Source organism: Chelonoidis abingdonii, chromosome 8 (assembly GCF_003597395.2).
Source record: "Chelonoidis abingdonii isolate Lonesome George chromosome 8, CheloAbing_2.0, whole genome shotgun sequence".
In the NCBI taxonomy this organism is placed as follows: Eukaryota; Metazoa; Chordata; order Testudines; family Testudinidae; genus Chelonoidis; species Chelonoidis abingdonii.
This window is the reverse complement of record NC_133776.1, coordinates 57738323-57761400: the sequence shown is the minus strand read 5'-3', so window position 1 is coordinate 57761400 and position 23078 is coordinate 57738323. Positions and strand designations below refer to the sequence as shown.

General features: G+C 50.7%; 1 protein-coding gene across 1 annotated transcript in view; it reads left to right on the top strand.

The window, feature by feature from the left end:
• CROCC2 (ciliary rootlet coiled-coil, rootletin family member 2) overlaps positions 1-23078 on the top strand; it is a 139631-nt gene that overhangs the window by 34554 nt on the left and 81999 nt on the right. Inside the window, exons 5-17 of the mRNA XM_075068652.1 lie at positions 60-143; positions 2401-2507; positions 5550-5715; positions 6418-6524; positions 8176-8403; positions 10130-10226; positions 10416-10505; positions 12232-12447; positions 13774-13961; positions 15520-15702; positions 16140-16284; positions 19039-19185; positions 22456-22686. Of these exons, the coding sequence (XP_074924753.1) occupies positions 60-143; positions 2401-2507; positions 5550-5715; positions 6418-6524; positions 8176-8403; positions 10130-10226; positions 10416-10505; positions 12232-12447; positions 13774-13961; positions 15520-15702; positions 16140-16284; positions 19039-19185; positions 22456-22686 (1989 nt within the window). The remainder of the gene's footprint in view (positions 1-59; positions 144-2400; positions 2508-5549; positions 5716-6417; positions 6525-8175; positions 8404-10129; positions 10227-10415; positions 10506-12231; positions 12448-13773; positions 13962-15519; positions 15703-16139; positions 16285-19038; positions 19186-22455; positions 22687-23078) is intronic.

The following is a 23078-nucleotide window of genomic DNA, read 5'->3' as shown; positions in this document are numbered from 1 at the left end:
TGTTTTTTCTAAATCTTTCGTTCCCTTCCCCCAATTCTCCTTTCTGCCCCTCGGCCTAGGTACTGCAGTACAAGAAAAGATGTGGAGAGCTGGAGCAACAGCTGCTAGAGAAAACATCCGAATCCGAGCACCAGAAACAGATGGTCAGTACAGCTTTCATTGTCCTGGCAATGCAGAAAAATGGTATGACGAATCATGCAATGGTTTTACTCTGAACTTTGCAAGAAATTTGCATAGTAGTATACCATCATGCCTTTGTGTTTAATTTCTGTGTTCTTTTGGCAGCCAGCCTCGCCTAACAAAACAGCTGTTGCAAATGCCCCTTTGTGTATGGGTCTCTTAGTAAAAGTGGATATAGTTGAAAAGGTTCTAGGGGCTTTCCAAGCAGCCTAGTGTAGTGACATGACAACCGGATCCCATCACCACCTTTCGAGCAAACAGCCCAAGCACTTCAGACAGGGCAGTACAGAGCGGGATGGGTGATAATGGGATTTCACTGCAGTTTGAAAACCACAAAGCCCTGTGCATTTGAGATCTGCGAGAGAAGGGGATTGCAACCCACAGAGGAGACAGCACACAGCAAGTCACTGCTCTGGGACTCACCATTCCCCAAGGAGTGCTGCTGGACTGGGCCTTTCTCAAAATTTCTCCAGGGGTTCTGGAGGAAGGAAAGAGATCACAGCACAGCCCTGTGGTGGCCCATGGGAACACAAGAAAGCTGCAGGATTGGATGTGTTCCCTTTCTCCCTTTTGGAAAATGGGAAATATGGTCAGTCCCCAGCGTATCATAGAAACATAGAATAACAGGGTGGGAAGGGACCTCAGAAGGTCATCTAGTCCAATCCCCTGCTCAAAGCAGGACCAATCCCCAGCTAAATCATCCCAGCCAGAGCTTTGTCAAGCTTGACCTTAAAAACCTCTAAAAATGGAGATTCCACCACCTCTCTAGGTAAACCATTCCAGTGCTTCACCACCCTCCTAGTGAAATAGTTTTTCTTAATATTCTCAACCTAAACTACCCCATGCAATTGAGACATTACCTTGTTCTGTCGTATGGTACACACTAAGAAGAGTCTACGATCCATCTCTTTGGAACCTCTTTCAGGTAGTTGAAAAGGTCAGGGCAGAGCCCCAGGGCAGGGGGGCGGCGAAGGAGCAGGGAAGGAGAAGGACAGGGCCCAGAGTATGCGATAAGAGAAGGGGCGGAGGGAGGGCGCAGGAGGGGAATAAGCGGAGGCAGACACGCGGCGGAGACTTGGGGAGGGGCACCGCGCCCGGCGCCACCGAACCGACTAACCCAAGCAAAATGCTCCTAAATCCCCCCTCATCCTTCTCTTCTGCAGACTAAACAATCCCAGTTCCCTCAGCCTCTCCTCATAAGTCATGTGCTCCAGCCCCCTAATCATTTTTGTTGCCTTCCGCTGGATTCTTTTCAATTTTTCCACATCCTTCTTGTAGCGTGGGGCCCAAAACTGGACACAATACTCCAGATGAAGCCTCACCAGTGCCGAATAGAGGGGAATGATCACGTTCCTCAAACTGCTGGCAATGCTCCTACTTATACAGCCCAAAATGCCATTAGCCTTCTTGGCAACAAGGGCACACTGTTGACTTATATCCAACTTCTCATCCACTGTAACCCGTACGTCCTTTTCTGCCGAACTGCTGCCTAGCCACTCAGTCCCTTGTCTGGCAGTGCATGGAATTCTTCGTTCCTGAGTGCAGGACTCTGCACTTGTCCTTGCTGAATCTCATCAGGTTTCTTTTGGCCCAATCCTCTAATTTGTCTAGGTCTCTCTGTATCCTATCCCTACCCTCCAGCGTATCTACCACTCCTCTCAGTTTAGTGTCATCTGGAGACTTGCTGAGAGTGCAGTCCATGCCATCTTCCAAATCATTAATGACAAGCAGCATCACAGCATTAAGTCCCAGTGACATGGGGGCTGAAATTGGGGCCTAGAGTCCAGTAAGGGGTTTCTGGGGCAGATCCTCACCTGGTGTAAATCGGTTTAGCTTAACTGATTTCAGTTGAGGTATGCCTATTTACACCAGCTGAGAATCTGGCTCTTTGCATTTGTCTGGAATGGACTCTGAATTCAGCTTTGGGAAGAAAAGACCTTAAATAAATGACTCTGGCTCCCTGTAAATGCAGGTAACAGTCTATCCAAAGTGGCCCAGTTGGCTGGGAGGCACAGCCCCCGGCATTAAGAACCAGAACTGGTGTTCTCTGCCTCATGGAAGGTCTCTGGTTGTACCAGCTACTGGTTCTTTTCCATTTGTCTGTTGGTTTGTGTCTGTTTATCAGTTTGTTTCTGTCTGTCCTGCATAAAGTTCTTTGTCCTCTGGGAGCCATTCTGCTCCCTCTCCTTGCCCTTCTGATGTATCACTCCTCTCTCCCAGCTGCAGACTCGGCTGGAGTCCACAGAATCCCACCTGTGCCGCTCAGAGCACGACCACAGCACAGAACTGGAAAACACTCTTATCTGCCTGGAGGAGGAGCAGCAGAGGTGAGGCTATCATCTGTGTCCAGGGAGCACCTGGGGGTCCTCGTTATCCCTTGTACAAAGGAAGGGAGAGAGTAGGTTACACTAGAGCAGCGGTTCTCAAACTGGGGTCTGTGGGGCCCCGGGGGTCTGTGAGGGTACTTCAGGGGTCCACAAGTCATGTCTGGGACCACCAGCCCCACTGATCAACTCCCCCCTCCCTCTCAGTGCTTCCTGCACGCTGCTGAACAGCTGTTCCATGGCATGCAGGAGGCACTGGGAGGGAAGGGAAGGAGCAGGGATAGGCTGTGCTCGGGGGAGGAGGCGGGAAGAGGAGGGGCAGGGGTGGAGCAGGGGTGGGGAGAGGTGGGGCAGGATGGAACCTCGGGTGGAGTGGGGGCAGTGCCTGGGGCTGAGTGGGGGTTGAACACCCCCGGGGAAAATTAGAAGCCGACTTGGGGGTCTGTGAAAAATTTTAAATCAAAATGGGAGTCCTCGGGTTGCTAAAGTTTGAGAACTGCTGCACTAGAGCATTGCATAGAGCTGGGTATTACTCAACTGCCATCTAATGGTAACAGCTTGCAGTCGCCTGAGCTGGATTTGAACTGGGGACCTGGAGGCAACAGGCTCTGTATCCCATTAGCTGTCCCTTGAACTCTCCAGCCCTAGCTGTAATTTTGGATGCAGGTGTGCAACATGTTTTCAGTTTGAGATTTCAGAGCCTGGCCATGTGGTACAGCTTGGTGCTTTGATTTCTTTGCTCAGTTCTTAGCTCTTTGCTATTCTCTGCAGCAGACAGATACACTCACATGTGTCTTTCCTCTCCTCCTGCACTGCAAAGCGGCTGGGGAGGTTGTTGTTGTCTGTGACTCAGCCCTGCTGTGATCTTGCCCAGGGAGCTGAGTCACCCAGCAAACGCAAATAATGGAAGATTGCTGTTCAGAATACCCCCGTACATACAACAGTCTCCAACCAGATCCATCAGCCAGCACCCACTGGGATCCCTTTCTACTACCTGCTGCTCTGTAATCTCCAGCTATCAAAGGGCTCATCTTCAGAAACTAGGAGATGAAATAGTGGCTGTTTTGGAGGCATTGTGGAGGCCAGTCCTGCGCATATTCCTGCTAGGCATCATGCTCAAGTGCCGCCTTTCTCAGTGTGTTTTCACCCAGGATCCCAGATCTACCTGTGATTTCTTGTTGGGACCCATCAGGATGTGGGGTTGTGTCTGTGGTGGGCAGGGCCGGCTCTAGCCATTTCGCCGCCCCAAGCATGGCGGCACGCCGCGGGGAGCGCTCTGCCGCTCGCCGGTCCCGCGGCTCCGGTGAACCTCCCGCAGGCATGCCTGCGGATGCTCCACCGGAGCTGCGGGTCCACTGGAGCCGCCTGCCGCCCTCCCAGCAACCGGCAGAGCGCCCCCCATGGCATGCCACCCCATGGTGGGAGGTGGCAGAAGGGAGGTCCTGGGGGATCCTGAGATGAGAGAGTTTAGCAGACGGAGGAGGCACTTTGAGAGCATTGGGAAGCATGAGCCAGCACAAGATGTGGTTACCCATTCATAAATGGGGTGTGTCATGCTGCAGACACATAGCACAGGGGACCTGAGGTCTGCCCTGTTCCCTGCTGCTTTTGGAAATGACTTCAAGGCATTGATTTAAACGTATATGGGGTTTGGAGTGACGGTTGTCTCTGTGCCAATGTGGGGTTTAGGATGACTTCTCTCCCCGTGCCAGACTGGGGTTCAGGGTGCCCCTGACTCCAGTCCCCCTGCTGATGTTGGATTTAGGATAACCCCTGACTGGTGTCCCTGTGAGGATCCAAAGTTTGGGGTGACCACTGACCGCTGTCCCCATGCGGATGCGAGATTTGAGATGACTGCTGTCCCCATGCCCAGGCAGGGTTTGGGGTGACCGCTGACTGCTGTCCCCATGCCGATGTTTGTATGGGGTGAAAGCTGACTCTTCTCCCCATGCTGATGCAGGGTTTGGGGTGACATCTGACTGCTCTCCCCGTGCTGATGGGAGGTTTGGGGTGACTGCTCTCCCCATGCTGCTGGGCGGTTTGGGGCAACTGCTCTCCTCATGTCATACTGCTGCTTATGGGATGTACAGAGATGGGTCCGGTTGGAAAGGTGCTGCAGGCAGGGTGTTCTGACCTTAGCTCCAGAATGTGCTCCCTCCTTGGCCCCGCAGAGTCAGGATCTGTGAGTCTCTCAGGCCCACTGCAGAGCCCGGCTCTTTCCCCAGGCACTTGAGGATAAAGATGTCTTTCTAAAAATGTGCTCTAGCTCAACTGGAAGTCGTGGGCTTGCTGCAGGAATCACTATGTGAGCTGCTCAGGCCTGTGCTCTGCAAGAGTTAGATTAGATAGCACAACGCTCCCTTCTGGCCCCAGTGTCTATACATCTGTGAGGACGCAGCTCTCGGGCTAGCTGAGGGATCCCAAGTTGGATTGTTGTCTGAGCTGTGGCCACTCCATTTAGTTCTACGAATAGTGTAATATTTGTATACAGGCCCCTGAGCAGGGGATGGTGTTTCTCAATTGTAGCCCAAAGTAATTAATTCTCCTAATGAGATTCGGATGATCATTTCCTACTTCCCAGGGCTGAAGGGAGGAGCAATGTGTTAACGTTCATACAGTGCTTTGAGAAATGCAGTGCTCTATACAGGTGCTAAGCATTATTATTGCCTGATGTCCTCTGACTGTGTGGCCATTAGCTCAGGCCCATTCAAAGGGCCTGGAATGGTAAGTGCAGTGAAATAGATTTGGCGTCTCCACACCTTTGCTTCTGAAGGATGGTCTGTTGCAGGAGCAGCACATGCCACACAGCTGTGCTCTGGAGATCAGAATCCAAGGCATGGAAACTGTATTCTCTTCATCTCCTTCCATAGGAGGGTAAATGTCCAATGGACTGAGCCTGGAGACGGAGTGTCCCACACAGGAGAGGGTGTTCCTGCTACTGGGGCAGGATTGCTGGAGTGCAGGGAGTACCTGGAGATTGGAGCTGCCTTCTAGTGCCAGTGCTGCAGTGCAGGGGAAACCAATCTCTGACTTGTTCTGCCCTAGGGGCACCAGCCTTTCCCAGATGAACATGCTGCTGCGGGAACAGCTGGACCAGATGAAATGCTCCAATCAGAGACTGGCTGGGGAGCTGGAGAAGGCAACATCAGACCTACACAGGCTGAGAGGCGAGCTAGAGCAGAGAGCATCCCAGTGGGGCAACAGCAGGGAGGTGAGTCCTTCTGCTGGGCATTGTGGTTTGGTTTTTTATTGTTGACTTCCGGGAGTGATGCCAGTTTAGACCAGCTGGGGGCCTGGCCCCCTGACCTCAATGGAGCTGTGCCGATTTACACCAGCTCCATTTCTAAATCTGCCCATGTAGCCTGTTACTAGTCTAGCTTAAACACAGCAGGGTGGGTCAAAGAAGGTGACTTCCCTGGAGCTGAGAGCTGAACATTCTGTTCTAGAGCAAATGCAGTTTAATAGATGTATTAATGACTTGGGGCGGGGGGTGCAGACCAGTGAGGGGCACAGTCTGCAGATGACACGCAGTTATTTAGGGCAGTGAGGAGCAGAGAGCAACGTCAGAGAGACCTGAACAAGCCAGGGGAGTAGGCAGCGCAATGGGGGATGAAAAGCAGTGCTGATAAATACAAAGTGATGTACATTGCGGGGAAGATGGAGCTGTGCGTACACCTTGCGTGGTTCTCCATTAACTGTATCCACTCGGGAAAGGGGGCTGGACGTCACTACTGACAACTCAGTGGCAGCCTCAGTTCAGTGTGCCACGGGGGTGCACACACACTGAGTTAGGCTGCAGAAGGGACAGGATGGAGCCTGGGCCTCGACCATGGCACTCTCTTGGTGAACTCCTGAATTCTGAGACATGACCTCTGCCCTCACAGCCCCTCATGTTCTGCTCTTATTTCCTCAGAGCTCTGGCGCGTACTTAAGCAACGAGCACAGCAGGATCCTGCTGCTATGGCGCCAAGCTGCCACGCTGCGCAGTAACTTGGCGGAGCTGCGTGCCAGAGCAGAGGGGTGAGTACTGCCTGGGCGGTGTTCTGCTGGGAGATTTCCCCACTATCCCTGATGGCCCTGTAGGTGGAAGCAGGAAGGTGACGAATGTGTGGATCTCGATAGCTGGTTCAAGCGCCGGCTCTGAGTAACAGTGCTCTAACCTGAATCCCCTCCAGAGGGTATGTAAATCTGATGCCAGGGACTGCCAAAGATGGAACGATACCAGCTAACCACAGCCAGAGGGTCCTTGGATCTCTCAGCTGACCTAAGCAAAGTCAGAAAGTGCCTCTGCCAACTAGGCATGATCTCTGCAGCAAGTTCCCCGGGATGATAGCTGCACATCTGTAACGATGCGGCCTCTGGTGGAACACTACTGAGAGTATCAGCTCAGGACAAATTGCTTAGAGCAGGTTAGTAACAGCCCAAAGCTGGAGTTCCCAAACCAGCCAAACAGAGAGGACTTTGGTTTTACCCCACTGGCTAACTAGAAGTCATACAAGCAATTCCCTCAGATATTCCAGTTTCCTTGTATCACCACCAGCACCGCTTCTTATGGGGACAAATGGTTATGAAAACCGATAATCCAGTAAAAGAAAAAAGGTTCTCTTGATCCCAAAGGACCAAGCCCCAGGCCCAGATCAATATACCAATTAGACCTTACCCACAAATCACACTGTTGCCAATCCTTTAGAATCTAAAATCTGAAGGCTTATTCATAAAGAGAAAGAAATATAGATGAGAGTTAAAATTGGTTAAATGGAATCAATTATATGCAGTAATGGCAAAGTTCTTGGTTCAGCCCTGTAGCAGTGATGGAATAAACTGCAGGCTCAAATCAAGTCTCTGGAGTACAGCCACAGTTTGAGTGGGTCATTCTGTGCTTTGTTCAGAGCTTCAGTTTGTAGCAAAGTTCCTCCACAGGTAAGAAGCAGGACTGAAGACAAAATTGAGATGATGCAGCTGCCTTTTATAGTCCTTTTGCCATGTGACTTGTGCTTCCTTTATTCCAAAGACAAGCTGTCCATCACATGGCATGGAAAAACCTTAGAGTTCTGTCCATAGGTATGTCCCTGCATGCCTTGCTGAGTCACAAGGTGTATCTGCCGTCTCTCAATTGGTCAGTTGTATAGCTGATGGTCCTTAACTGGCAATCAAGCAGGCCAGGCAGTGCTGATGTCAAATTGTCTGGGGTGTCACCCAGAAGCGTAGCACAAGTTTGACATACAGACAGTATAGAACCAATACTTATAACTTTAAATACAAAAATGATACATGCATACAGAAAGCATAATCATAACCAGCAAACCATAACCTTTTCATTCGCACCTTACGTGACCTCCTTTGTACAAGATTTGGTGCCACTATAGGACCTTGGTTGCAACAATGATCTATATGGTCACAGTTCATATTAATAATGTCACAACAGCGAGACAGGAGATTGAACTTCCAAAGGAGAGGCACTGGATCTGGTGCCCCCAGGAGGTGAGTCATGCCAGGCTGTCCTGAGTCGGTTTCAATTGCTGGGGCCCTGGTAGTTTCTGGGAGGAGGCTCAGACAGCTGTTGGCTGGCTAGGTGCTAGGAGCCCTGGCTGTGCTTTCAGGTGATGCTCTCTAAAACCACAAGGATTTCTGTGTAATTCTTCACATGGGACGATTTCTCTCTTGTTGCCAGAGGTCTGGCTGAGGCTCAGAAAGACATGGCAAGGACTGCACGCCGCCTTCAGACTGCCTGCCTGAACCTGGACTCGAACCTGCGTCTGTCTGAGAGTGGCACAGCCTGCTCTCTAGAGAAGCAGGCTCTGCAGGGGGCACGCTTGGAGCAGCAGCTTCGGGAGAAGGTCTGGGAGATGATTCAGCTCCAGAGCCGCTGGGATGGCGAGAAAGTAGAGCTGAACTCCAGGTGAAGATGTAATGGGACCTAGTGAGCCTCGGAGAGGTCTCCAGCTGGGGTCGTGTAATCCTCGGAGAGGTCTCCAGCTGGGGTCGTGTTCCAGCTCCCTGCCTCTGGCTTTTCCTAAGAGCTTCCAAGGAAGGGCCAGCTGCAGAGCTGATGTAAATTGGTTTAACTCCATTGAAGCCCATGGATCAGCTCCCCAGCAGGTGTAAATCAGCATAGCTCTGTTGAAGCTAAAATGCCCAGTCATCGGTTGATGTCAATTCTTTTAGCATCATTGATGTCAGTGGGACCCAGGGGGCTGGGCTGATTTAGACCGACTGAGGATCTGAGTTTAGAAAGCAAAATCTCCTCTCACCCAAGGAAAGGGTGCTCTGCCCAGGGCAGGAGGGGTTCCACTTCAGGGGCATGGTGGAGCTTCCTGAGACTGACTCTAAAATCAAACACCAAACCCTCCTTTGATCCTGTTGTTTTCATCACTGGTTTTAAATAACCAACACAGATTGAAAGGGGAAGGGGCACAGTGGTTCACGCTGCAGGCAGATGTGGGAGTGATCTTGGCTGCACTCTGCATGTAAATAATGCCACTTGTCTGTCAAGAATTCTTCTGAGATGCTGATCACTAGGTTAGACCTAGGAAACAAGTCAATGACAGGATGCAATCTCATCCCCTCCCCCTCTTCTAATGGCATGTTTTGGGGACCCAAGGTGAACTTGCAAAGGCCAAGAGGGCCATATAACCACTATATCTAGGCAGACAGGCTGTGATGCGTTAATGGAACCCTACTTCCACTCAAAGTGATGTAGCCACAAACAGATTAAACCCACAGAAGTGTTTTCTAAGAAGTAAAAGGCCCCAAACTAGAGAAAATAAACATCCCGAATCCATTGGTTAGAAGTTGAAAACCAGAGCTGATCTGGATGACTGCACAGCCCTCCCCACTGCAGAGCCCCAGGAGGACAGCTGTCCAGTCAGGAGTGGGTTTTCTATCCCGGTCAGGGTTGGGATCACCAGTGGAGCTCTGAGCCTAAGACTGAAAGGTGTTGGCTCCAATCCTCCAACTGACCCAAAGCTCGTGTGAAACGCTGCTAAAGCCAATGGACGGCTCTATGCTAGCACAGAAGCCTACTCACGCCCAACAAATTGTGGGGTTCGGGCCTTTGAGACAACATTCCCCTCCCATTCTCAGCCAGCCAGGCCAGGGCTCCCAAGCTTAGAGAAAGAGAGTGAAGAATGATATTAGCTGCAGCTTCTTCTTGTTCCTCTGATATTGACATTGAGAAATGTGCTAGAAAAATAACTCAGTAAACACCATGGAATATTTAACGCACTTCTTCTCATGTTCCTGGAAATGACACAGTAGATACCCTGGAAATAGCATTCTGTGGCCCAGGAGGCTGTTGTTCAGCAGAATTATGGTAAATCAGTGACAAATTTCCCAGCTGTGTAAAGTTTTAACTCTCCTCATTCCACCCTCCTTTCCTATCGCTCAACAATCCTGGCTTGATGTCTCTTGGGTTCAGGTCATTACCTCTGAAATGTGTCAGGTGTTCACCCCCATCCATCCAGTTCCTGTGTGTAGATCTCGTCAGCTATTCTCTGCATTGAACTGTTTCTGAAAGCCCTGGAGGGACTGAAGGGTGCTGGGGAAATGTCAGCTTAGCCATTGAGCCCCTGGTGCTTTCTTCACTCTGCTCAACCTGCTCTCTGTGCCCGGCTTGTATCTTTCAGGATAACAGAACTGACTGCTTTAGGACAGAAACTTAAAGAACAGAATGCAAAGAAAGAGAAGACCATCTCTGCTCTAAAACTGGACATTCAGAAACTGGTACACATATCCACAAACTCCTCTCTCTCAATTAGTCAATCTCACACGCGCACACACACACACACACACACACACACACACACACACACTCTCTCTCTCTCTCTCTCTCTCTCTCTCTCTCTCTCTCTCTCTCTCTCTCTGATCTTTCCGTATGTTCATCACTAAGAAACCACTTATCTTTGAACACAGGAAATCATTAAAACTGGAGAGCTACTGGAGGTGCAGGACCTGAAAGATGAAAGTGAATCTTTGCAGCGAATCATGAACAGCATCACACAGGTGTGCTATTTCACTCTCAGCAAAGTGCAAGGAAGTGGCTAAGGCACTCGCCTTGGACTTGGAAGATCTGCATTCAAGTCCCTGCTGTGCCATAGACTTCCTGGGTGACCGTGGACAAGTCACTTAGCCTCTCTGTGCGTCAGTTCCCCATCTGTAAAATGCGGATGCCCTGTTTCAAAAGGTTCCTCAGCTACTGCAGTAATGGGAGCCATGTGTACCTTAGATCAGTAGAGAACTAAATCCAGTTAGGGCCCCTTATGTCTGTATTGTGAATGGTTTTAATTTGGTAATTCAGACCATATGGCTCAATAGTGGATGACTAATTGTGTATTAAAAACAACAGTCTAGTTGATGGTACAGGTTCTTTGCTTACCCATGTGTCGGAAAGGAGTATGTCAGGTATCTAAGAGAAGGCATTAGAGCAGAGTTGTTAGTACAGGTTCTGTTACTGTACACTTTGTTCTTCTGAAATTTGACTCAATGATTGTCTGAAATCAGGCTTCCATCTGGTGCTCAGCTCATGCTATTGTTAATCTGATGCATGCACTAGGTCGTTCCACGGCTCTTCAGGCTCTTATTATCAGTCCCGTTTCTAGAGCTGGTGCTTGCTTTTGTAACAATAGGCCCTGATTCAGCAAAGCCCTTAAGCGTGGGCTTAAGTCCCATTGACTGCAGTGGTATTTAATGACTTTGCTGAATCGGGGCCATCGTACTGACACTCTTATGCAGGCACCAGTCACAATTTCAGCAGCTGTCCATGGAACCCTAGCATAGGAGCTCTATGAGGCATTGTTGCCTAGTGCATAGAGCACTGCACTAGGACTCAGAAGACCTGGCTTCTATTCCTAGCTTTGCCACTGACTGGTTGGGAGACTTTGGGCAAGTCCCTTTCCCATTCTCAGCCTCCGTTTCCCCATCTATACAATGGAGATAATGATACTAATCTCCTTGGGAAAGTGATTTGAAATCTCTGAATGAAAAGAACTAGGCATTATTATTTTGAGCTGCCCATCTAGCAAAGCTATAGATGACTTTATGCACGTACAATTATGTGCCTAACTGAGGGCCTGTGGACTATAGATGTCACTGAGAGTTGCAGATGCTCAGCGTGTCTCGTAATCGGGTGCTGAGAGCGTGGTTAGGTTGGCAATTGGGCATGCAGAATCTCTTATCTCCATGTGCACTGGACACTAACATTGCTCCTGGTTTGGGTGCACAGTTCTCTTCACCACTTACGTTTGTTTTGGGGCTAAAGTGCATTTCCTGATGGTGTAGACAAGGTCAACATTTTCAAATGTGGATCTCCAAGAGCTGGGCACTAATTACATAGGGCCTGATGCAGGAAAGCATTTCAGCACATACTTCACTTTAAGGTCATTGACTTCAGGTGCTTAAAGTTCAGGACATGCTTATGTGCTTTCCTGGACCAGGTCCTTCTGTAGGCCCCAAGTGCTCATGTCAGAACCGAATTAGGCTGGTTAGTGCTTAGGTCAGCACGGAGATGTCTACAATAGCGATATGGGTTTAAATAGCTTTAAGGGCCTCCCACAGCTGTCAGCTCCCGCAGCTGTCAGCAGGAATGGAGGTTCTCAGCACTCGGGGCCTCATTTCAGGCCTCCCACTTGGCAGCGCTGGCTGGGTTGCTCTAGTGTAGCTGGGAGGTTGAGTGCAGAAGATAACGGCAGTTTGGCTTTGTTGGGATTAACCCCCCACCTTTTCTCTCCAGGTGGCTCTGGCCGATGCTGAGAGTGTAGGGCCCCTTTCACTGGACAGCGTGAGGGCGACAGGTGCAGAAGACCTTGGCAGACAAACCTCCTCTTTGCACTCTAGCTCTTCACATCACCAGCGGGCGTCGCCGTCCCGCGCCCACTCCCCATTGCACCAGGATGCTGTGCTGCAAGCCGTGCAGAGTGCCCTCCAGAGGCGACAGCAGCGTGAGCAGGTGAGGACACTGCCTCAAGCTCTGGGCAGCCCCTCTCATTCCACTCAGAGTCAGCATCCCAGGAAGTCTCTGCCGACAGACTGGGGCTGGTTTCCCTGAGGAGCAAAGTGATGGCATTGCATCCAGTGGAATGCTGCATCCCAAAACGTCTAGGGGGAATGAAAAGAGGAGAGGCAGTTCTGTCAGTCTCAGAGGCGAGGGCTGGGAGGGCAGGATCAACAGCTAATGGAAGGGCAGGCATGAAGGGAATGAGTGTAGACATGATTTCTTGGAGCATCGTTACTGTGCTGGCTGGACTGGCCAGCCACAGCCCTTAGTAGTGGGCCAGGCATATTGACCTGCAATTCCTTGTCATCTCCAACTTCCCTATGTTCACCCACAGAACTGCCCACAAGGGAAGCGGGGGAGCTCAGGAGCATCTCTCCAGATAAGAGAACCTGCTTGGGGCCTTATGCTGCTTAGGTGCTGATAGGGGGACAAATAACATGGGAGGAGCAAAGGAACAGGCCAAAGGAGAGAGCATGAGATGGAGAAGGAAAAGGAAAAGCCAGAGCCATGAGGGTGCCACTCTGAGGGGCTGTGGAGAGCCAGAAGATGGGGCACGGAGGTGTCAGTTACAGTAGACTGGGCCCAGCTCCTGAGTGTGTGGCTCCATCAGCCGCCACTCCCTTTTGCACCAGGGGCAGGTGTCAATAGACATGCAAGGAGGGTCTACATTACAGCACCTTGCAGGCCACCGATGACCTCAGCCTGAAGGCTCCAGCCAGGGCTGTCTCAGCATCTCCATGTAGGGACCCGCGGGTGAGCCCCAGCCTTGGTCTCTTGTTGCCTGGAGCAGCAGGAGTGAGAAGCACCAGCCCAGAGTTGGGAGCAAGTGCTGAGTGGGGCTCAGCTATCCCATGGGTGGTGATGGAGCCCCCAGATAGAAGGGTAGTGGTTGTACCACCATGCCGTGAGGGTGAGGGGATGTAACACTGGGGCACAGGGGAGGGTCTGGGGGACTTACTAGGGGTAAAGAGGAGCCATGGAGCAGCCCTTCAGCCAGTGCAGCTTATTATGTGGGTCTGGTTTGAAAGTGGCATCAGGCTGCTCCTTAGAGGGGAGAAGGTCAGCAAGGCACAACTGCTAGCTCAGAGGTCGAGGGGGCTGAGTTTAAGCCATGTGATGCAGCCTTGAGTAAGTTAGGTACCTGCATCTCAGGATCTGCCTTTCACTCACTCACCAGGAGAGCAGGGCTCTGGCCCTGTGTGCGCATGCGCTGTGCCATATAAAGCAGCGTGTAATATGCTCTTTACCCTTGTGCCTTATTTTCCATTCTGTGGCTAGGAATTGCAATTGCAGCTGGAGTCCGCCCAGGACATGCTGGGGGCCGTCAGGAAGCAACTGTCTGATTGCCAGCAGGAAGTGCAGGTGGCAGAGCAGCAGCTGCAGGAGCGTGAGGAGCTGGCCAGAGCCCTGCAGGATTGCAGGCGGGACTTGCAGCACTGTAAATCCTCAGTGGAGATTCTCAGCAGGTGCACATGGGAGCAGGATACTGGGGATCGATAATTACTATCAGGAGCCACCATAACCCTGGGGTGGCCTGGCTGAGGACGGAGTCACTCTCCCGCCCCCAAGGGTAATGCACGTGACAAGCCTTTGGTATGGCCCAGATTGGAAAGGGTGTCACTCCATAGTGCTGTGTTCAGGATTAAACAACCCCTGCTGATGTTCAGCCTTTGGAATCTCAGTCCAAGCAAAAAGGAACCGGCCCATTGCAGGTCTCTGGCGTTTTGGGCTCATTCAGACTGCTTATATTACTGGAGCTGGTCTAAACTTTTTGCTCTAAACTTTTACTGGACAAAAATATGGCTGTCTTTGGAAATTAACATTTTCACAGAAAAGTTTTGTTTTCTTTTATTAATTTTCTGGGTTTTTAACCAACAAAATCCAACTGTTCCAGCTTTTGGACTTTTGATTTCTTTCTTTCCCCTTCTCTCCTTTTCCCCCCTTCCCCCATATGGAGGAAAAGGGAAAAAGGGGAGAGAAAGGGGAAAAACCTCCAACATCAAAACTGCAGCTTCCTGCTTCAAAAAACAAAACAAAAAAAATCATTTTCTTTTTTTTTTTGACAAAAAAGGAAAATTTCAGATTAATTTGTGAAACACGTTTCAACATCCATTTATGAGCAGTTCATCATTTTAAGGAAACATAGGTAATGAGACCCAGTCACGTATACAGACATGCACTGGTGAACAGGCAAAGAAGAGAATGAGTCCTGTCCTCCATGCAAGTAGAAGGTTCTGAGGAGCTTCCAGTCCAAGGACTGGAGCTCCAGATGTGACTCCACCAGATGTTGCATCCTCGCAAACCCTCCCATCTGCCTCCTCTGATCACCAGCCTGTGAGAGAAGGTTCAAAATAGTCATGCCACTGAAATTCCTGATGGGAAGAGCAAAGAGATTGAAACCAGGATGTTTCAACAAAGTTACCCTGCATGGTTTCGTTGTGTTGGGTACCCGGAGCGATCTGCACAACAGAGCTGAGACATGAGAATGTTTCTGTAGGTTCTTCCTTTGTTCTGGGGAGCCCGGAAACCTCACCGATCCTGGATCTCGGAGAAACGGCAGCTCTGTGCAGTGCTGAGATGCATCGTTCTCTTATGTCTGGCGTGTGCACCAACCTTTTTTCCAGGGTGAAACTGGTGGATGCTGATTGTTCCAACATTTAATTCTATGTCATTGTCATGGGCCCATGGATGTGTTATCAGCTGGGATTGAACCTAAATCCGAGGAGATGTCTTCACTGCAATAATGGAGTGTGACAGCAGTCGAGCAGACATCCCCATGCCGCTCAGTTACAAAGGTGCAAAGCTGCAGCAGCACACATTGTACAGGCCTGCCCAGGGTTCTGAGTAATTACTCGTGGGGCTAGCCTGTGCTGAGCTTCTAACACCGTTGGTCTGGAAGCAGCAAGGGAATCCAGGACTTTTACTTGGTCCAGCCACTGGGGGGGCAGAGAGGCCCACCATTGATGTGGATGACATTATCACAGGGCCAGATTGGTGACTCACAGTTTCCCTTCCCCCCTTCAGGGAGAAGGAGACCAGAGAGGCCATGGTGGGAACTCTGAGCGAGCAGGTGGACTCCTCCTATCTGGAGGTGGAAAGGCTGAGGACACGCACCATGGAGCTGCAGAGGCAGCAAAGCCTCCTGGAGGAGCAGAAGGAGGAGCTGGCAAAGGAGCGGGAGAGAGCGAGAAAGGAGCTGGAGCAAGGGTGAGGTGCCTCACATCTGCCCACATTACTATGGCATGCAGGGCAGTCCTGCTAGGGGGAGAGGGTGCTGATTCCCCACTCCACATTGATGTAATGGACAGTGCTGAGGGAGATGGGAACCCACTTGGAGCCATGCCCACCTGACTCTGAAGTGATGCAGAACTGGGGCGCAGCCTTAACTGAAAGGTGGCAGTGAAGCAGGTGTGGCTGGGGAGCTGCTCTTAATGTACATGACTGTAGGTTTCATTGCTAAGGGGGAGTAAGCCCAGCTAGTCATTTACAACAATGTGAAGAAAGCATAAACTCCTCCCAGATCAGAATGGCAGTGTTCACAGCCACACGGCGCTCACGTGGCAAATGGCGCAGGCCAGCGAAGAAGTAAGGCCCTAGACTTTGCTGGAGAAATCATTTTCCTCCCTTTTGCATGGCTCCTGCAGGCAGAGGTCCCTGGAGCAGTTAGAAGAGAAGACCTCAGCCTTGAAGAAGGAGCTGGTGGTGGTAAAGGAGTCCTTGAACCAGGCCATCCTGGAGAAGGACATGCTGGAGAATGAGAAGGAATGTGTAAGCTGTGCTCTGTCTAAAGTAAGAATGGCGATGGTGTCCTAGGAGCTTGGCTAGCGATCAGCTGTTTCATGCATTTCATAGGCCAGTGTGTTCCCTTACCAAAGGCATTTTTCCTCATCTACCTCTCCGCTACTTCTCTTGTCAGTTCACCTCCTTTGGGGAACTGAGTTTCAGTTTGTACAGCACTGTTCATGCTCAGCTTTTCCAAAAGCACTTAAAAGTGATGAGCTAGATCCTATTGCCAGGCAGTGGCTGGCAGGCAAACAGAACAGCTGTAACGTATCACCCAGACAGCCCTGGGCCTGGGGTCATCAATCTGTGATCCCATCTCCAGTGGGAAAATGCCAGTGGATCCTTACTTCCCACCTGGATTCCCACTAGAACGTGACTGATGGAATGCTATTGTGTCTGGTATGAATGACAGCATCTCTGACGGCGAAGCAACATTCTGGGTCTGAACCACATTATCAGCACAGACCATGAACCCAAATCCCAGTAGGAGACCTGAATCCATGGAAGTGAGATTTTCAAACCACCCACCTGATTTAGGAGTAGGAGTCCCATTTCCTTTCAGTAAGACTTGGGCTCCTAAGTAGAACCAGATGGGTTTTTTGTCTGAAATTTGTTTCAGCAAAAAACAAATGCAGATTTGCTGACGCCAAAATGATTTGCAGATTTGTGTCAGTGATGCTGAATTGCTTGGGCTTGAAATATTTCCTTTTGAAAAAGTTGAAATATTTTGTTTCAAAATTTTTGAAGCGAAACATTTTGATTGTTTGAATTGAGTTTTCATTGAGAAATTTTGTTCAATTTAATTTTTAAAAGATTAAAAAATGTGAAACATACAAAATGCAAATGAAATGTTTCATTTGACCAGAAATGAATTTTTTCCCCCACTTTTCTTTTGGGTAAAAAAAATTTCATTTTTGGGTCAACTCAAAACAATTTTTTTTCTGATTTTTTGGAACCTAAATGAATAATCAGTTATTCACCCCGCCCTACTCTGAAGTCACTGAGGCTATGTTGGAATCCCACCCAATCTTCCAGCCTGAAGGCGGGAGTGACACCAGCTAAGTTGTATGGCAAGCAGGAGGGACAAAGTTCTTGCCCATTGTCATTAGTTTCTCACACAGCCATAGGGGCTGGGAGGACAGGACTCTGGGAGAGTGGTGGGTGAGATGCCAGTGCATGGCATGACATCATTAGGAGCTGAAAGTTCAAAATGGAAAATGTGTTACAAGTTCATTTCTTTGCTTGGAAATAACATGCCCACCACAGACATGACCCAATGCGTGTTGAAGTCAGTGGATGTTAAACTGGGCTCCAGTGAATAACTACTAAGCAGCAGCCATCCCTGTGACAATAGCAAAATCTGCCCAGAGCTAAATCATTGCACCAAGAATTCTGTTAGGCAGCATTTTCAGAGGTACTAACTTTTCCAAACTAGTATATTACTTGCCACATAATACTAGCACTGCCTTGCAACAACTGTGTCAGATCCACTTCATCTTGAGTGGGGTGGGGGGTGTCCCGACTGGGGAACATGTTTTTTTTCCCCAGGAAGAAGGGTTTTGCTGTCTCACTCAATAGTGTTCACTCTTCTAGGAAATACTAGAGAGCAACTATCAGTGAGCTGAGGGTAGAATGGGTGGGAGAGCTTTTTAAAAATTTCCTAACCTCAGATTAGTAATATCATATAGAGCTTGCTGTCAGTTCCTTTGCAGGAGCCGAAATACCATGCCCCATCACTGTAGGTGCAGTCTGCTGGATTGCTTGCTGACCCAGCAGAGTGGACCTTACCCAAAGGGTCCATCAGGAAGCATGTGCAGGTCTAACTTATGGCACTTAGTAACAGTGGCCGGGCTAGCGAAGGGGTCTGGCACCCATGTGCTGATCTTGTCTGTGGGTGAAATGAGCTATAGGGTTCGAGTGTGGCACAGCTGGCATGGGAGGCAAGCCCCCAGGAGGAATTCTCGTTAATGCATCAGTAGCCGTTGGCCTGGCTGAGAATTTCAGAGGCTCCACAGTGACAGTAGGAACCTGGTAACAAATCTTGTAAGTATTTGGGCTGGTCTACACTACAGGGTAAAATCGATTTTAGATATGCAATTTCAGCTACGTGAATAACATAGCTGAAGTCGAATATCTAAAATCGATTTACTCACCCGTCCTCACCGCGCGGGATCGATGTCCGCAGCTCGCCATGTCGATTCTGGAACTCCGTAGATTAGACGCGATATATCGATCCCCGAGCAATCGATTTTAACGCGCCGATACGACTCGTAGTCTAGACGTGGCCTTTGATACAGCCTTGCAAAGACTAGAAAGCTGTAGCGTCACAGTCTGAACTGGCACTGTTCAGCTCCCATCGGGATGTACCCTGCTGTGGGGACATGAGTTGCAGGAGGCATTGGGCACTCATTGGGGTGAGTTCAATTGCAGTTTTGCATGAGGATGGACTGTGGGATTTGGCTCACAGATTGCCCGGGTCTGCTCCCTATGAACCACATAGTGGGATTTGCAGCTGTAGCAGCCTAACTACTAGCTTCCCACCAGATGAACTCAGAGCATCCCAAACCCTTCTGATATCAGTGCTTCAACCCCAGCGTGTATTGCAGCGCCCAGGCTAGAGACTTCCATGCACTGTGCCTCAGTTCGTCACTAGAGTGGAGCAGAGGCTCCTGAATCTTGGGGACAAGGAAGGTTTAACCTCACTGTGGTTGGAAAAACTCCCAGCCAGTGTTTAAGTGCTGAGGTCTCCCTTCTCCCCAGGCCAAGACCAACAGTGCTAAGCTAGAACTAGCCATAAACAAGCTGAAATCGGAGGAGTCCGAGCTGAGAGACTCACTGGCCAAGATGGGAGCTCTGGCTGAAGGTCTTGCCCAAGACAAGGTCAACCTCAACCGCCTTCTCCTGCAGGTAACAGACCTTACCCTGCCCATGGCCTCCACTGCAACTCCTACACTCACCTCACATGCTCTCTGCCTCTGTGCCCCTCACAAACACCCCAGCCTGCACCCTCCGTGCCACCCGTGTCCATCACACAACCCTGCCCATGTACCCCCTGTGCCCATCACAAACATCCACATACATCCTCTGTGCTGCCCCTGTGCCCCTCACAAACACCCCACCCTACACCCTCCATGCTACACCTGTGTCCATCACACAGCCCTGCCCACGCACCCCCTGTGCCTATCACAAACACCCACCTACATCCTCTGTGCTGCCCCCGTGCCGCTCACACACCCCTGCCCTGCACTCTGCCCCTATTCCCATCACACACCCCCACCCTGTGCTCGGCCCCTGTGCCCATCACACACCCCTACCTTGTGCTCTGGCCCTGTGCCCATCACAAACACCCTAGCATCGTGTGCTCTGCCCCTGTACACCTCACACCTCCACCTGTGCTCTGCCTGTGCCCCCACATGCTCCTGCCCTGTGCCCCTCACATGCCGACCCCAGCCCATGACCTGCGTTCTGTCACTCAAGGAGCTGTCAAGGCCCACAGGAGCTGGTTCCGTTATTCCATGCCAGAGCACTGTTAGGTACCCAGCCAAGATGTGCCAGCTCATAGACTCATAGACTTTAAGGTGGGAAGGGACCAATATGATCATCTAGTCTGACCTCCTGCACAAAGCAGGCCACAGAATCCTACCCATCCACTTCTATAACAAACTCCTAACCTATGTCTGAGTTATTGAAGTCTTCAGATTGTGGTTTGAAGACCTCAGGTTGCAGAGAATCCACCAGCAAGTGACCCATGTGCCACGCTGCAGAGGAAGGCGAAAAAGCTCCAGGGCCTCTGGCAATCTGCCCCGGAGGAAAATTCCTTCCCAACCCCAAATATGGCGATCAGCTAAACCCTGAGCATGTGGGCAAGACTCACCCGCCAGCACTCAGGAAAGAATTCTCTGCAGTAACTCAGATCCCATCCCATCTAACATCCCATCACAGACCACTGGGCATACTTACCTGCTGATAATCAAAGATCAATTGTCAAAATTAAGCTATCCCATCATACCATCCCTTCCATAAACTTATCAAGCTTAGTCTTAAAGCCAGATATGTCTTTTGCCCCCACTACTCCCCTTGGAGGTGTTCCAGAACTTCACTCCTCTCAATGGTTAGAAGATTCGTCTAATTATCAAGTCATTAAACTTCCTAGGTCCAGTTTATACCGCATGTTGTCTTGGCGTCTACATGGTACTAAGCTTAATAATTCCTCTCCCTTCCTTCATATTACCTTCGATATATTTATAAAGAAGCAAGCATTATCCCCCTCAACCTTCTTTTGGCCAGGCTAAAACAAGCCAGCTCTTATTGGATCCCTTTCATAAGACAGGTTTTCCATTCCTTGGATCATCTATGTAGCCTGTCTCTGAACCTGTTCCAGTTTGAAAATTCATCTTCTTAAACATGGAGACTAGAACTGCACACAATATCAATTGAGGCTCACCAGGCTTATATAACAATACTTAATACTCCTTATGCTTTGGAAATACTCGCCTGATGCATCCTAAACTGCCATTAGTTTTTCGTAACGGCCCATATACATTGGCGCCATAGTCATCCTTTGATTCAACCAATACTCCAAGGTCCTTCTCCTCCTCTGTTGCTTCCAACTGATGTGTCCCCAATTTATAACTAAAATTCTTATTATTAATCCCTAAATGCATGACCTTGCACTTTTCACTATTAAATTTCATCACCACAGCCCAGCCCAGGAAAGTGCCTCTCACTCCTTTGAAAGGGGCAGTTCCTGAACTTGGCCAGGTGGGCAGGGTTAGGTCCCTTTGAGTGGGCTGTGCCCCTCCCTTCTCCACGGGCCTTCTCCACCCTGCCCACCCCCCACTCCCCAGAGCATCTCCCCTCCCTGCTCTCATTCAGCTCCTCTCTCCCTAGCCTTCTTCTCACTTCTCCCACTTCTGGCTGCAGATTTCTATGCCAGGGCCTGCTGGATCTAGCCCCTTCCTGCTGGGGCTGCCAGGTGGATCCAGAGAGAAGGGCAGGATTACTCTGAAACAGAAACATCTTACTCTGCCAAGTGAAAAGCATCCCTCTTGTTCTAGTGGCTGGGAACCCCCTCAGTGGGAGAACAGGCTGCAGGGCAAAGGCAGAGACCCCCCACCCCCACCCCAGCGCACTGAGCCATGCAGGACTGCTCTCTGTTGCCCATTCCTACCATTGGGGGGCATTCCTGTAGCACCTAGAGGTCCTAGCTGGGATCAGGACCCGGCGAAGAGCTTACCGGGTAAAGAAACGAGGGTGGGAGAAAGTAAATGTCATTGTCCCTTTTACCACTGGAAAGTGGAAGCCCAAAGAGCGGAAGGGCAGGATCCACAAGGGACATAGGCACCGAACTCCCATTGATTCAGCGGGAGTTAAGCACCGTCTGTCAGCATCTCCCGGAAAAGCCCTGCCCCACCTCACCCAGGCTGGTGGGTGAGGTTTGCCCTCTCCCACGTGCTGGTATGGGGAATGCAGGCAGCCGGAGTGCGCTCTCTTTAGCGGTTCCCCCTCAGTTCTGAGCCATGGGATGTTCGCTTCGAGTCTCTTTAACCCTGGGCTGTGCCAGAAATGTTTTAGCCTTATGAGCACTGTCCCAGCAGGGCTTGTAATCTCTGCAGGCATGTAACTTCAGTGAGGCCTGACATGGGGGGTAGCATGGCAGTCTCATGCTTGACTGCTTGTGCCAACAGCGGGTAGAACTTCCAAGGCACTTCAAGCACTGCCCAGCTCTGCCCATGAGCCTGGACCCTGCTTGTGCACCACGCAGGAGGCTTCACCTCGGTTCTGCACATTGCCAGCTCAGCCTATGGCACTTGAGCTCTCAGGAGCCACTGTGAAGTCACATCTCACTAGTGTAACCATCAGAGCCTCCAAGTTCTACGGGCATGAAGGAATTGCAGTCCCCAGGCCCTGCTAGGTCTGAGTTAGGGTTGGGGATATATTCCCTATCCAGGGAACATCCCCAGGCTGAGAACGGATCCCCCATGGCAACAGCAACTGTCCTCTCTGCAGCTGAGCTTCTAACAGCAGGCAGCTGTGCTGTTCTGATGTCACCTGAGTGCAGGCTAGCTCCGACTCTAGATCCCCTGCCCTTCACTCTTGTCAAGTCTGTAGGGTATTTCCTCCCAGGGCCGGCCCCTTATCCCACTGCCCTGTCTTTGGCTTTTGGGTGTGGTGAAGCTGGAGGAGGAGAAGAGCTCGCTGCTGGAGCAGAGACGAGAGCTGGAGCAGGAGCGAGCTGGCCTGCGAGAGCAATTGGTACACCTGGAGCAGGAGCTGGCATGGATGAGCGCAGCCAGGCAGGAGCTGGAGCAGAGCTGCCAGGTGGCAGAGGAGAGGCAAGAGGCTCTGGGGGAAGAGATGAGATTGCTGCGCAGGGAAAAAGCCCAGCTGCAGGATCACCTGACGCAGGTGAGAGCAGGCCCAGGTGGGGACCTGCCCCAGATAACGCTCCCTCCCTGCACACTGCTGTGCAAGAGCCAGGCTTCCGTTTGTGGCAAAGGTCTTCCTCCCTTATGCCTTTTCTTCTCCATTCGTTGCTTGTGGCAGCTTTGCTGTCAGTAAGCTGGTTTCTGGGGCAACTGGGAGCCATAGGAACAGACTGGGAAAAAGATGGGGACGCAGAGAGCAAATCCCCCCAAGAAATGACCTATCCCACCTGTATCCCTGGCACAGAATACTGCCCCTGATGTGCCTAGCTGGCGAGATGAGGAGGGGCCGAGGGGACTAGCCCTCCCATGGGCATCTCCCTCCCTCCCTCTCTGCTGCCTGCAGTAGGGGTAGCCAGCAAAAGGGACTCCGGG